The 14,249-nt window shown below is 59.7% G+C and overlaps 1 protein-coding gene across 4 annotated transcripts in view; it reads right to left on the bottom strand.

The window, feature by feature from the left end:
- Positions 1-1,000: 1,000 nt before the first annotated feature.
- LOC113217538 (cell adhesion molecule Dscam2) overlaps positions 1,001-14,249 on the bottom strand; it is a 15,791-nt gene continuing 2,542 nt past the window's right edge. The window contains exons 2-25 of one of the 4 annotated variants that reach the window (XM_052270173.1): positions 12,589-12,897; positions 12,367-12,487; positions 11,467-11,984; positions 10,475-10,882; positions 10,192-10,353; positions 9,533-9,814; positions 8,872-9,168; positions 8,514-8,661; positions 7,328-7,476; positions 7,096-7,227; positions 6,640-6,807; positions 6,271-6,520; positions 6,005-6,096; positions 5,783-5,929; positions 5,544-5,699; positions 5,160-5,459; positions 4,709-5,071; positions 3,891-4,523; positions 3,551-3,781; positions 3,269-3,468; positions 3,076-3,145; positions 2,698-2,880; positions 2,443-2,596; positions 1,001-2,258 (exon numbers count right to left, since the gene is read on the bottom strand). In XM_052270173.1, coding sequence (XP_052126133.1) covers positions 2,078-2,258; positions 2,443-2,596; positions 2,698-2,880; positions 3,076-3,145; positions 3,269-3,468; positions 3,551-3,781; positions 3,891-4,523; positions 4,709-5,071; positions 5,160-5,459; positions 5,544-5,699; positions 5,783-5,929; positions 6,005-6,096; positions 6,271-6,520; positions 6,640-6,807; positions 7,096-7,227; positions 7,328-7,476; positions 8,514-8,661; positions 8,872-9,168; positions 9,533-9,814; positions 10,192-10,353; positions 10,475-10,882; positions 11,467-11,984; positions 12,367-12,487; positions 12,589-12,897 — 5,654 coding nt within the window. In that variant the 3' untranslated portion in view covers positions 1,001-2,077. Of the gene's footprint in view, positions 2,597-2,697; positions 2,881-3,066; positions 3,146-3,268; positions 3,469-3,550; positions 3,782-3,890; positions 4,524-4,708; positions 5,072-5,159; positions 5,460-5,543; positions 5,700-5,782; positions 5,930-6,004; positions 6,097-6,270; positions 6,521-6,639; positions 6,808-7,095; positions 7,228-7,327; positions 7,477-8,513; positions 8,662-8,871; positions 9,169-9,532; positions 9,815-10,191; positions 10,354-10,474; positions 10,883-11,466; positions 11,985-12,366; positions 12,488-12,588; positions 12,898-14,249 lie in introns of all 4 variants that reach the window. The other 3 variants (XM_052270172.1, XM_052270175.1, XM_052270176.1) reach the window with 3 other exon arrangements.

Below are 14,249 nucleotides of genomic sequence, written 5' to 3'. Positions count from 1 at the left end.
GACCAGGTTCATACCGGGTCCGGACGCTACCGACTTGGCCGCGACGGAACAATACAGAGTACTACTTTCAGCGGCATCTTGATCTAAGCTGTGACCGACGCCCGAAGACACTTGGCCAGCAGAGCAGGGAAAAATGACCGCGGATGGGATTCGAACTACCGACCACCCGCACGATCTGCCAACGACCACGCTTTAACACGCTCGGCTACCAGCTTGCTCCTCCGGGCCGAGGTCTGAGCTCGGTCCTGCCTAACGGGAGACAAAAAGTGACGAAGAAAAATTTGCCCCACCCGTGAGTTGATCTTAGGGCCGACAATTTTGGTTCGGATGAAGCTGCATGCGGCGAGGCATGCGGTCATGTCGACTGTAGCTGCAAATGTTTAACTACAAAAGGGGCGTGTGGCTGGTGGCGTCGGACATCGTATGTTGCCCCATTTGTGACCACATTTTTGTGTCCATGAACAGGGACGTGTACCGCTTGTCGCCGCGACACGAGTTGTCGCTTGGACGCCTGCGAGGTAGGCCACGGCTCCTCTCTAAGGCGTCTGTCGTGACGGGGACTTTACGAGGTAATTTACATTATACCAGGTGGCTGATTCACGCCGCGCACTTCCATAGTTATATTGTACCGCATGCACGAGTGCGGGCGGGTTGCCTACTCGTTCGGCTCGTTAGGCGCCGTGGACAGGGGCGATAGGCAAGCCCGCCCGCACTCGTGCATGCGGTACAGTATACCAGGAACCGACGAGCAGACGATGACTTTCTTCCATTTCCCATAATTAGCACCTTTTGGTGCGAACAAATATTACCTTTGCTAAATAAGCGGACAGGTGAAGTGAACCACCCATAAGGTCCAGAACATGTCAGGTTGGCGCACAGTAAAGATTAGTCTAGTGAGTTGAGCTGCCAGCACAGATTATGCCCTTTCAGCAGATAGTCTGCCCGTGATGTGACGAGACTCGCGCCCACCTAATGGAAAGCACAATAAAACTCTGAATGGTTAACTTTGGTTATTTTATTTCTTTAAACACCTTCCTTATCCTCACAGTTTCTCTAATTGTAATGGGAAAGCTCTCTGCCCCATTCACAATGTTTTATTTAGTATAATAGTCATTGTTAAGTTTCAATAGAACTTCATTGCTTTCTTTAATAAAAATAAAAAGAAAGGCAAGGGAGATTTTAACATATTTTTGTCAAAAAGAAATTTTCATTTTCAGAGAAATTTTTACTTTAGCGAACTATGTACACTGTAGGCACAGTTGAAATATTGTCTTCTATAATTACACACATATCCAATTAGAGATACCCAATATTTACATCATATGTTGACATTGATATGCAGAGTCTGATCTTTACATAATACTTTACTTAACAAGGAGAGACAGAAAACTTCTGCAATCAGTTAAGCAACATTTGATATATTGTGCACTTTTCACAGAGCTGCCATAGTGAGCAATCTATCAAAAGCACACAGTACCCAGTAGACAAATGTGTCAGTTTTGAGTCTGAGATACATACATTTATATAGCAATTCAAGTCAACAATTCACAGCAACAACTTATCTTGACCATGAAATTAAAATTAAAATTCAGTGCCATTAAGAACAGCAAATTTGAATAAAAAGGCTAGCTACACATATGATATGATGTTTTAAAAAATTAATTGACATTATAAAAAACTTTGCGTTTGCTCCAAACTTATATTTGGGAGGCATAATGCAATTAAAGATGAAAAGACTCAGTCCATGAGAAGAACACATCACTCTCATGCTCAGTCACTGGGGCTGTATGATATCAGCAACTGCTAAAATTTAAATATCACAATGTCAAATGGCCGCAAAATGTACAAGGTTTCAGTACTTTTCCAACATAGGCCATTTCTTTTTCACAGCAGAAAACAAAAACACAACAAAAAACGAAAAAAAAAAACAACGAAACATTTGGCATCCACAATGGAAGAACAATTATTAGAGGTATCAATAGGCAAAGGCGAGAAAACAAAAATATACAAAACTTGGGAAGACAATTGGCTGACGGCTGAAAGGGCAGCCCGCTGCCCCGTTGCCTCATGCGCTTAGCTATACATCAATCTGGAACGAGGCCGATGGATCTCTCACGGCGCTGGCCGAACCACTGGCGCGGGAGGGCACAGAGGACCGCGACGGTCTGCGCTTTTGGTCGTTCTCCGTCTCCGACAAGTCCCTGGAGAGCGAGCGCGAATCGGAGAACCGCGACGGTGGCTGGATGCGATCGCTGAAACTGTTGGACACGACTCAGAAGCGTGGCGCGGCGGGCGTGGGGGCCTCCACGCCCCGGTTGAAGAGGGGGTGGAAAAAGCATTGGGAGGGGAAGGAAGAGGGGGGTGCGGGAGTGGAGGCAAAGTCAAAGTTCTTTCTGTCTGTTATAAGCCTGTGAGGGGAGGTGCTGGGACACGACGCACTACCTGAATGTTGTTTCCTCTGTGTGACTCGAGTACCCCGAGCTGGAGCGAACATGTCGCTTTCCAGACAGCTGGCTCTTGCTCTTGGACTTGCGGGGCTGGAACTGTTTCCGTGTGTCGACCGGCGACGTGTCCGATGAGCTACTGCTCTCTTTACCTGGCGAAACAATATGTACATGTTTATTTTGACACTGTTGTAAGTGACGAAATTTGGCAGAGTAACACGCGTTGGCCGCTATCGATCTCTGATGGACTCACATGGCACCACGGACCCTCGTGGGGTCCGCGCCCCTCGAGGCACTCGATGCCGGAAGCTCGCCATCTCTTGCTTCTGACTGCTCCCTTCCGTGTCGCTACCCAGCGTGTCGTACTCCGATATAGGCAGGTGAAGCGACAGGATCTTCTTCACCTCGGAGTCTGTGCTGCCAAGGTTGTCCGATTCTGAAAAAAAATATAAAAAAATGAAAGAAATGAAACGTGCACCGGGAAGTCGACTCGACAGTACGACGGGGGTGTTCTTTTTGCACGCGCCAGAGTGTTGGGGCCGCAGGGGTCATGCCGCAATACGGTGGGAGGCAGTGGGCACCCGCGTACACCGGCGAGAACGAAGGCCGGACTGTGGCTTACCGAGCTCACCTTGGCTCTCCGAGTGAGGGTCGCGGAGTTTACTCTTTTTCCGTCGAACCTTGGTGTACTCGGGCTCCTTCTGGCAAAGCAGACGTAAGGTAACAAATTAAAAACGAGAGTTTTTGAAAAAAACAAAAAAAAAAAAACAAAAAAACTGCTGATTATCAAAAGAGGTAGAAAACAAAGCCGGGGAATAGCTTACATGTCTCAGTTTGTAGGTGTCGACGGCCGGACCGGCCGTGCCGTCGTGGTAGACGAAGGAGCCACGCACGGAGTGGTACGGCCCCGAGTAGATGTTGCCGGAGAAGGAGCACGTTGACCCCGCGTCGCTGTACGCCTTGGAGGCCGGCCCGGTGGCGTTCAGCTGGAACGTGGCGTAGGGGCAGATGTCCTTGATGTAGTCTGGGAGCAAAGAGAGGAGCGTCAGCTGGACCGCCTCCACTGCTGCAGTGTTGCGGGGAGAGAGCGGGGGAGGGGCGCTCACCAGACGACTCAACAGTCTTGTAGGTGCTGGGCTCGGAGTACTTGGCGCCGGGCAGAGCCAGGTAGTGCTGGTCCCTATTCTGCTGGTTCTGCAGCTGCGCCAGGCTCGGCGATTCACCCACGGCGCCCGGAGGGCCCGGCCCGGGGCCCCTACGCAGGGGGACGTGGGAGCCGCCAAAGCCGCCGAACATGGGGGGCATGACCTCTGGCGACGAGGCGCGCTGTCGCAGCTCTGGAAGGGGAAGGCAACCATTAAAGCAACACATATGAGGCAGCCGAGGCAGCTTCGAGACGCGGCGGGGTGTACTTGGCGCGGTGGTGCGGCCACACACGGTGCTCACTTCTCTTGCCGATGTGCATGCCGGCGTAGGCGAGCATGATGACGGTGGCCGAGCACAGGACGATGGGGAGCAGCACCCGGAAGTTGACGGACATGCCCGCGTCCTCGTCCGCCGTCGCGGGGAAGTCGTCGTCCGGCGGCTGCGGGAGGGGCCCGCCCGCGAGCGACAGCGTCGTGAAGTTGTAGACGGCCCACACCGAGCCGGCGCTGTTGTGCGCCGTGACGCGCAGCTGGTAGCGCGAGCCCGGCGTGAGGTCCGCGACGGAGCGGGCGCGCTCCGAGGGCAGCACGTGGTTGGAGACGAGCTGCCACGGGTCGCCCTCCACCTCGCGGTACTCGACGATCAGGTACTGGATGGGGCAGCCGCCGTCCGCCCACGCGTCCAGCCACAGCGTGACCACGGTCGAGTTGACGGTGAGCAGGGCCGCCTGGCTGGGCGTGACCGGCACCGAGCCGCGCGTCGCCGTGTGCACGATGTCGCAAGGCAACCCCGTGCCGATGCGGTTGTACGCCGTCATGTAGAGCTGGTAGCGGTTGCCGCACAGCAGGCCGCGCAGCACGTAGCTGTCCACCTTGGACTCGAGCTGCAGCTCCTCCCAGTCCCCGTGGTCGCGCTTGTAGTTGATGACGTAGCCTGCAAGAGCAGAGAGCGCAGATTTCAGTTAATCAGCTTAGTTTTTAAACAGCTTCATTAAAGTCAAAGCTTTGAGCTGACTCTCGGCTGCAGCCGGGAAAGCGCCTGCGGTCCGTAGGGTAGGCAGACCCGCAGCGCACGCCTGCGCCACGGGCGCGCCCACCTCCCAGGCGGCCCCCACTCACCCAGGACGGGGACGCCGGGCTCGCTGTCCGTCCACTGCAGGTGCAGGCTGTCGGCGTCCGTGGCCAGGATAGCGAGCGCCGGCGGCCCGGGCGGCACCATCACGACCAGCGAGTACGTGATGTCGTCCTGGCCGTGCGCGTTCTCCACGGTGCAGCTGTAGTTGCCCTCGTCCGAGTGCTGCACGTCGCGGACGAGCAGCGCGCCCGCGTTCACCTGCACCCTGCCGGAGGACTCGAGCGGCCGCTGGTTGAACCTCCAGCCGACCTGGGGCGCCGGGGTACCGACGTGCGCGCACGCCAGGGACACGTTGCGCTTCCAGGGCGTAACTAGGGTCCTCGAGAAGGACGCGATGCGCGCGGGGACTGCGGCAGGGAAAAAAAGATTATATATGCAGGACTAGTTGGCACGAGTTCGGATCCCTGACGCGGCATCTTCACCGCGCTGACGCACCTTTGCCGTTGGGCCTGACGGACGCTATCTTGCTTGGCTCGCCCTCGCCCACGCGCGTGCTGGCCGTCACCCAGAACCGGTACGTGGAGCTGGGCGACAGCCTCTGCACCTCGTGCGTCTCCGTCTGCGAGCCCAGCTGCACGGTGTGCGTCGAGCCCTCCTTGCCGTCGTCCCGGACGTAGTTCCAGTAGAAGGTGTAGCCCATGAGGACGCCGTTGAGGTTGGCCGGCGGCAGCCACGCCACGAGCACCGTGTTTGCCGAGGCCGTCAGGGCCTTGATGTCCGCCGGCGCCGAGGGCACTGTGCAGGGGAATGCCTAGGTTGAGCACAACGACCATCGCTCGACTGCCTCGTCCACCGGTTGGCCCGGGCGTGCACACTCACCGTCCTCCTCTGTGCGACAGAACACCGGCGGCGTCCTGACGCCGTCCCCGGACCCGGTGAAGGCCAGCACGATGATGCTGTAGTTGGTGAAGCTGAGCAGTCCCGGCAGCGTGGTGGACGTGGAGGAGGTCGTTTTCACCTCAGGGCTCTCTTTATCTGTCGGGCAGAATAAGTGCTGAGTGAGGTGAATCAGCACGACGCGGAACGCAGTCGGCCGAGGGGAGGGGGAGGGAGCTCACCGAACCACTCCTCGACCGGCCGGAAGAGCACTTTGAAACCCTGCAGGTCGCCGTTGCGGCCCTCCTCCGGCGGCGCCTGCCACTGGATCTGGAGCTCCTGCGTGGACGTGGGCCTGCAGTTGAGCTTCTCGGGCGGCATGGATGGTACTGCGAAGCGAAACCGGGTGAGTGTCGAGGTAGGCGGCAAAAGTTTGGCTGAAAAGGCTTTGCAGCGGGGCTTACCGTCCTCCATGGTGCGCACCGTCACGGGCTCCGACATGGGGCCCGCGCCCCGGCTGTTGTACGCCTGCACCACCACGTTGTACGTCGTGAATCTAGAAGAGAAAAGCACGGGTCGATCAAAAGAACGTCCAAAACGACGTAAAAATAGACGTTATCAGTCATATAAACCGATTTCAAAATCCCCCCCAAAAAGTTGAAAAATTTCCCAAAAATACGTTTTCCGGAAGTTAAATTTACTAATATATGACTTAGCGTGGACTGCTTACTTGGCCAGCCCGATGAGCGACGCCTCCCCTCCGTACTGAGAGCCCACCTCCACGGTCTTGAGCATGTACTGGTCCCGGGTGGGCCGGTCCGTGCCCGCCATCTGCGTCAGCTGGAACACCTGCTGGTAGCCCACGTAGTAGCCCTGCAGCGAGCCGTGCCACATATCGCGGGGCGGCGGCTCCCAGGTGACCACCAGCTCCGTGCTCGACCGTGCCTCGGCGCGCACCGCCTGCGGGGCGCCGCTAGGCGCTGTGGGCCGCGGGGGAAAAACGAATCTTTCAAATTATGGCGTGAGCAGAAAACGCTAGATCTATTAAAAATATTTTGTTCGTCAACTGTTTATTCCTATGATTCGCTTAGCTACTTACACTCTTCCTGCGTGGTGACCTGGATGGCCTCAGAGGGCTCGCTCAGGCCCAGCCTGTTCTCGGCCAGGATGCGCACGTGGTAGGAGGTGGCGGGGCTGAGTCCGCTCAGCGTGGCGCTGGCCTGCGAGCCCGACACGGCCATGCGCATGGGGTTGGACGGCCAGGGGTCTGCGGCACCGAGAGGTCGGGTTAGGGATCGTCCCGGATCGTCCAGAAAGTAAGTCCGTTTTTCACAAGGTTCATCCGGCAAATTATGAGAACTCGTCGCCTGTCAGACTCATGGTAGGCCAACCCGCAGTACGCGCATGCACAGCAGGCAAGATGTTGCCTACCTACCAGGCGTTATGAGAGCATGCAGTGGCCTGAACTGGGCAGGGCGTACTTTCTGGACGACCCCTTAGCGTGTGGGAGGCCAACGAGCGGGGGGCTGTGAAGGGCCTGCGCGACGACACTCACCCGCCACCAGCTTGTACTGCAGAACGTAGGCGGAGATGGGCGAGTTGCCCGAGTAGGGCGGCGGCCACGACAGCTGCACGCTGCGGCTCTGCTGCTCCGTGACGCGCACGTTCTGCGGCATCTCGGCGACCTCTGCGCGGAGGACACGATGCAGGTCTCAAAATCACCACGACCAAAACCCACAGCGGAAAACATGACGCCTTTCTTCCTTCTCTTTTCTCCAGTGTTTTACCTTGCACCACCAGCTGGATCGTCATCTCGTCCTGGCCGTAGGCGTTGCTGGCCGTGCAGCTGAAGGTGGCCGTGTCGTGCCGCGTGGCGCGCTCGATGGTGAGCTCGGACACGTGGCCGGCGTCCTTGGGCTGCTCCCGGAGCGTGAGTCTGCAGGACGAACCAACCAACACGTCAATGCCAGTCTGGCGCTTTAGGGCCCGTTCAGGTTAAGAAACCTCGTGGACTTATTAAATGATCGGGGCGGGGCGGTCATGAGAGTCCAGAGGGGCCAATGATATTCGTACCCCGGGGTACCCGTTGTTCTCTATGGACTCCAATGATCGTCCTGATCTTTTTGTGTCCCCATAATATTTGGACCCCCCCCCCCCAAACCGAAACCTTGGTTACTGAACTGCTTCTTATCAATCACGCCTCGAAGAAGTCGCTTTGAGCAGCCACACCGCCTCGGCGTGCTATAAAATGATAACGTGCCCAGCCAGCGGCGAGGCGGCGGCGTCGAGTGCGTCGAGCCATATTTCCTTTCTGTCTTGTCTCTGCCTGCCACGGTCCATACAGCTGCCATCCACCAGCATCCTGACGTGATGGGACAGGGCTGCGTCGTTCTCCTCGACGAGAGCGGAATGGGTTGGACGGCTGTCTCAGCGCTCGGGCTGGGGGTGGGGGTGGGGGTGGGGGAGGCGTCACAGCACAGCGCGCGGCCGGGTTTAGGTTACACACACTTGATGGAGGGGGAGGCCGTCAACCCTAGAGCCCCCTCATCCTCTGCTCCCGGCTCCCCTTCCCGCGTGGCGCTCCCCTCTCCCTTCCACCCTCCCCCTTTCTTTCCTCCAAAACTCCGCCCGCACTCCCCCTTCTCCCCGTTCCCCCCGGGGGCCACTACTCCTTCATCCACCCCACCTGCCCTTCCCTCCCAGAGCTTGCTTCCCATCTAGTGCCGTGTATATACTAGAAAGTGCACACATGTACCCGCCATCGCTCGGCGCCCCCTTCAGCCTCGCCCCTTACCCCCTTCCCACCCGCACTCCTGTCAACTTGTGAGCCCCTCCAACCCGTGCGCGTCCCTTCCTCCGCTACAGGCCCAACTCGCCCACCCTTCTGACCCCCCACCACTCCTCCCCCAATTTCCATTACAGCTTCAACGCCCTCCCCGGGCCCCGCCGGCCCCGTTCCCCTTCCCCGCTCACCTGTGGTCCGTGTCGACGGCCAGGCGCTGTCCGGCCTGGCGCCATTGGATGTCGATAGGCGGGTCCCCCTGCGCGGCGCACTGCAGGCGGGCGGCCTCCCCTTTGGCCACCTGCACCTGGCGCCACTTGGTCGGAAAGTGCGCGGGCGCTGCGCAGGAAAATAATGATGAAGAAAAAAACATGAGTAACGAGAAAGTGGGAAAAAAGACCTTTGTATTGATCGAGAAACTTTTACAGTCCTTCTTGGTGGCAAAGTTATTTTTTTCTAACGGTGTAACTCCTTACTTATTTCGTTGTCCAATTCTCTATCTTCCCAGATCTTTGATAATTTTAGTCCACAAACCCGCTCTCTACTAACCGTTCACTTTGAGGAACACGACCTTGCTGACGTCGGAGCCGACCGAGTTGCCGGCCTCGCACATGTAGTGGCCCTCGCTCTCCTTGGAGACGCGCACGAAGTGCAGCGTGCCGTTGGGCATCAGGTTGACGTGGTGGTCGAACAGGGCGAGGTCGCGGTACTCGCCGGGTATGCCGGGCACCGCCTTCTTCCACAGGACCGAGGGCGGCGGCGATCCCTCGGCCTCGGCGTGCAGCCACACGTCCTGGCCCGCCGACACGCTCGTGTCGACCGGCTCGACCAGCCAGCGCGGCGGCACTGCAGAGGAAACAAGTTCCGATCAAAAACCAGGCAGCGACACGTTTAAACAACCAGCATGCACAGGCCATATTTTAAATTAATAAACTACGATGACCTCACGGGAAAAATGACGAGCTAGCTGTGTAGCTTAACCAACATCTAAATACGGAATAACTAATTGTTCAGCAATGTTGGTAAAAATTGCTACTGTTATCTATGAAGATAAATGTTTAGCTATGTAGCTAGATTTCTAGCGAAATAGCTAAATATTTTTAGGTAGCTAAATCATTAGTTATACCGTATTTAGCTATTGGTTTAGCTGTTTGGCTAATGTTTGTTTTCCATGACTGGAAGATTTTATCGTTCGTTGTGTGTGACTGACCGTTGACGATGAGCGGCACGGTGAAGCGGTCGGGCCCCGCCACGTTGCTCGCGATGCAGGTGTAGTTGGCCGTGTGCTTGGCGGCCACGCGCTCGATGATGAGCGCCGAGGAGAACTCGTCGTGGCGGCGCGTGTAGGCGCCGTCCTGGGCCTGCAGCGGCCGCCCGTCGCGCTCCCAGCGGAAGCCGACGGGCTGGTCGCCCTCCAGGATCTGGCAGCTGATGGCGGCGCGCATCCCCTCGCTCAGGTTGAGCGGCAGCGTGGGCAGGATGCGGGGCGGGACTGCAGGTGGGAAACCCAAGTGTGTGAGTGTCGTACAATTGTATGTGTGTGAACGCCATTCGTATACAGTGATATGCACAAGTATGTGAATGTCGCACACTTGTAGGTGTGTGAAGGCCATTCGTACACGTAGAGACACAAGAGTGTGAGCTTCGAAGAAAAATTCCCACCTTTACTTCCGTAAGTGTACGAGTAGGAATTCACACACCTACAAGTGTGCGACATTCACACACTTGCGTTGCAAGTGTGCGGAGGATCCGACGGGACGGGCTTAGACAACAACTCAACTCACCCCCCCCCTCCCCCAACAACTTCTACTGCTGTGCGACCTTTAAGCGACAGTCTGGGTCGAGTATTCCCCTCGGAATTTAACTTACTCTGGACGGCGACCTCGACGTCCCGCCGGGCCGAGTGCTTCTGTCTGTTGACGGCCTGGCAGGTGTAGGTGCCCTGGTCCTCGCCCTGACGGGTCTGCTGCACCAGGAGGGTGCCGTTGGGGAACACCTTCTGGCGACGCGACGAGGGCAACGCTTGGCCGTCTGTAGAAAGGGCAAGACGGGCAAGACGTTGATATTGCACCAAGGTTGACGTCATCGATCAAAATTTGGATTGCACACTGGGCTGCGGCGACTCCACGCTGGCACGACCACGGACACTCACTGTGCTCCCAGCTGATGCTCTCGATGGGGTAGCCGGCCGCGGGACACTTGATGACGAGGTCCTTGCCCGCCACCGCCGTGATCCTGGGCATCTCCCGGATGTACGGCTTGCCGTAGACGTTGACGCGCGCCGAGTGCGACTTGCTGCCCACCGAGTTCCTCGCCGTGCACGTGTACTCGCCGCCGTCCTCCTCCTTGACGTACGAGATGTTGACGTGGCTGATGACGTCGTCGTGGATGGTCACGTACTGGCCGACGAGGAAGCGCGGGCTCTCCGGTAGCGGGAAGCCGTCCAGCGTCCACGAGAACTGCGGCGGCGGGATGCCCACCGCCATGCACTTGAGGGACACGGCGGGCCCGGGCTGCAGCGTCTGCTCCGAGAACGAGTACACGAGCTCGGGCACCGCGTCTGCAAGCAACAGTGAGGGACTGAGCGGTGCGGGGCGCAGTGCGAGTACGGCGGGGCGGGGCGGGGCGGGGCGGGGCGGGGAACGGGCTAGCGGCTGCCAGGCTGAGCTATCTCAGACCCGCCATCTCCGCGGAGCTAAGCCCCGCTGGGGAGAGAAAAGCAACAGAAGCGCAAGTCACAGCGCGTAGCGAGGGTAAGGGCGGGGCAGGAGGAGGAGGAGGAGGAGGGCTGCGCTGACCACAAAGTTGCTCCCACGCTGGTGGCCCGCCTCCCACAGTCTCGCTGAGCGGGAACGGACCGCGTACGCGAGCGAGAAGGACCCGAGGGATGGATTGGGGGGAAAGAGATGGGGATGGGGGTGCGCGCGCTCCGCTAGGCGGTGCAGGGGGAAGTAAAAAGAGTTCGGAATGCCGATATTTGCTGGGCCGATTCGACAGGGGATTTATTGGCCCACCCCTTTTTTTGGACAAGGCCCAATCAGTAGGAGGGAGATGGCTGGCTGCACGGCGGCGGCCCTGAGGGGGTAAGGGGGGGGGGTCAAATTTATGTATTCCACCCCCTCGTGCGCGCCTTGTGGAACTCACCGCCCAGCTTGAGCTCGGCCGTGCCTTGCGCCATGTCCCGGTCGTTGCTGGCCACGCACTGGTACATGCCGCGGTCCTCCTTGCCCACGCCCGTCAGCTTGACGCGGCTCACGCCCGGCCCCGGGTGGCGCTGGGGGCCGGCGCCGCCGAGCGCGGCCGAGGGCGCGGGCGCCGTGGTGATGGAGACGCGCGGGCTCGGCTGCAGCGGCAGCCCGTCGCGCAGCCACTGCACCCGCGCCACGGGCTGGCCGGCCACGCTGCACTCGAGCAGCGCCTCGGACCCCGTCGACACCTCCTGCCACGGCGGCGACACGTGCGCCGACAGCGGCGCCGTCACCGTCAGCGCCACGTGCACCGTCTCCTCGCCCGCGCTGTTGGACACGGTGCAGACGTACTGGCCGGCGTCCGAGAGGCGCGCCTTCTTAAGCCGCAGCAGCCCCGCGGCCAGCAGCCCCACGCGATCGTCCAGCTGCAGCGGCTGCAGCTGCAGGCGCCCCTGCCTCTCCTCGCGATGCCACCTGTCAGCAGAGGGGGGTCAGTCAGTCACAGATCAAGGCGCGCCTTCTTGAGCCGCAGCAGCCCCGAGGCCAGAAGCCCCACACGCTCGTCCATCTGCAGCGGCTGCAGCTGCAGGCTCCCCTCTGCCGCTCCTCGCGGTGCCACCTGTTGAGCAGAGGGTTTCCTCGCGGCGTCAGTCACACAGCTCTGCGCAGCTCTGCCACCCGCACCAGATAAATTGGCTTCCTTCTCTGCGGCTCGCTCTCTCTTTTCTCTCTTCTCCCCCATTTGCCCCCGTTTTTGTCTGACAAGCTTAAATGTCGGGCGAGAGAGAAAGAGCAAGGCGCCCGCCGCAGCCACCGAGTGAGGAAAAGAGGAACAAAAGAAGCACGGTCGTCTTACTTGTAGCTGGGCACGGGGTGGCCCTGGGCGAGGCACGGCAGCACGGCGTCCTCCCCCACCTTGGCGAGCACGCTCTGGTGCTTCTCCACGGTGAGGCGGAGCTGCGCGCTGCCCTTGGGCTCTGCCGGGGGGAAGAGCAAAATCAAGTTATGAGCAAAACGAGACAAAAGGGTCTCTCTTCTTTGGTTTGGCGTGGCGGGTCGGGTGGTTGTCGGGGCTCACCAGTGATGATGACTCTGCCGGGGGTCGGGCTGGCGCGGGTCTGGCCCGTGAGGCGGTGGAGCGTGCGGCACGTGTAGGCGCGGTGCCGGTCCGACGGGCTCACGTCCTGGATGTAGAGGTCGCCGTTGGCCAGCACCAGGTGCTTGCCGCCGACGTCCGTGCTCGGGTACAGGTTGACCTGGTCCACCTCCCACGACGTCACCATGATGTACTCGGCCACGTACGGCGCCACGTGGCACTTGAGGGCGGCCGTGTTGCCCGCCACCACGTGCTCGTCGTACACCTGCACGTCGTAGTCCTGCTTCACCACTGCAAACAACACACGCGAGCGCCGTCTATAGTTAGTAAAACTGTCTAAGGAAGAAAGAATGCCTGCGATGGCGCCGCCGGCATTACAACAAGACATACACATGCGGGCGCGCGCGCACACACACACACAGACACACACACGCAATTCTCAATTTCGCCCGCCTGATGCTATTACGCTATTTTCTGCAGAAAAAAGGAACGTATAGCTTTACTGCAGTGTGTGTGTGTGCGCGCGCGCGCGCGTGGGTGTGCGGATGCGGTTTCCATCCCCCAGCCCCTACCCCAACCCCTTGCTCCGATTGGCCAGCAGCCTCTTGCCAGCGGCAGACAAGAGCGCCGCGCCGTCTCTCCCTCCTTTCTCCACCTCCCTCCTTCCCTCCCTCCCTCCCTCCCTCCGCACCACCACTCTGGGGCTAACCGCTCGTGAAGGACTCCCCGTCTCCGCCGCCATACGATGCCGCCCCCGCTCAGGTCAGGGGCGGCCCGGCCTGCCATATGGGTCGCCCCCGCGCCGCCCCTCGAGCAGACTGTTGGCCCCCAATCGTCTTGGCCTGCCCTCAAAGCCCTCGAAGCAACGCGGAAAGCGGGGCTTTGAGCGGTCAGCGCAACGCGCGCCCCGGGCTGGTAGTGGCTGCGGACGTGGCTGGTGTGCGGACGGACAGACGGACGGACAGACGGACGGACACTCAGACGGGCGTACATGGTACGGACAGCAGAGTTATAAAGCAGGAGCCGCGAGTGCCATACTGCCGACCCTTCAAGTTTGTCCCCCGGCGAGAGCCGCCGCCGCCCACCCCCCTTCTCCTCACCCCCCGGGCAGCTGGGGCGCAGGTGGGGATGCAGGTGGGGTGGGGCGGGTGGTGGTGTCCGGGTGAACGATGCTGGGGAAGAGTTGTGTGCTTGTGCGTGCGCACGGTGAGGCGCGGGGAGGGAGGGGGGGGAGGTGCCAGAGGGTGATTGCGAAACGAAGGTAGCAGGCGGTGGGGCAAGAAAGCTGTGGCGTGGCGGGCGTGGCGGGGCGGGGCGTGGCGGGGTGTGGCAGGGCGTGGTGGCGTGGTGTTGCGGGGTGTGGCGGGGCGTGGCGAGACTTGGGGCGAGTCGGTGCGCCGGGAGGCAGCCGAGAGGAAACGGGGGCAAACACAGACAAAACAGCCCAAAACGGCCAATGAGCGCGTAAACGTCGGGGCGGGCGGGCCACGGCGGGCCACGGCGGGTCCCGCGCGCCGCCGCGCCGCACGGCAAACTTCTTGCGGTAGGTGTCTCTCCACGCCCCCAACTTCCGCTTTATGCAAACTACGGCAGGTTTGCCCTAATGAGGGCACCTCCTGACCGCGCCCGCCCCCCGCCACCGT

The sequence above is a fragment of the Frankliniella occidentalis genome, unplaced genomic scaffold (genome assembly GCF_000697945.3).
Source record: "Frankliniella occidentalis isolate FOCC.00 unplaced genomic scaffold, Focc_3.1 Scaffold113, whole genome shotgun sequence".
NCBI classification, from domain to species: Eukaryota; Metazoa; Arthropoda; class Insecta; order Thysanoptera; family Thripidae; genus Frankliniella; species Frankliniella occidentalis.
Note: the sequence above shows the minus strand (reverse complement) of the source record. Positions and strands in the feature narration are given on the sequence as shown.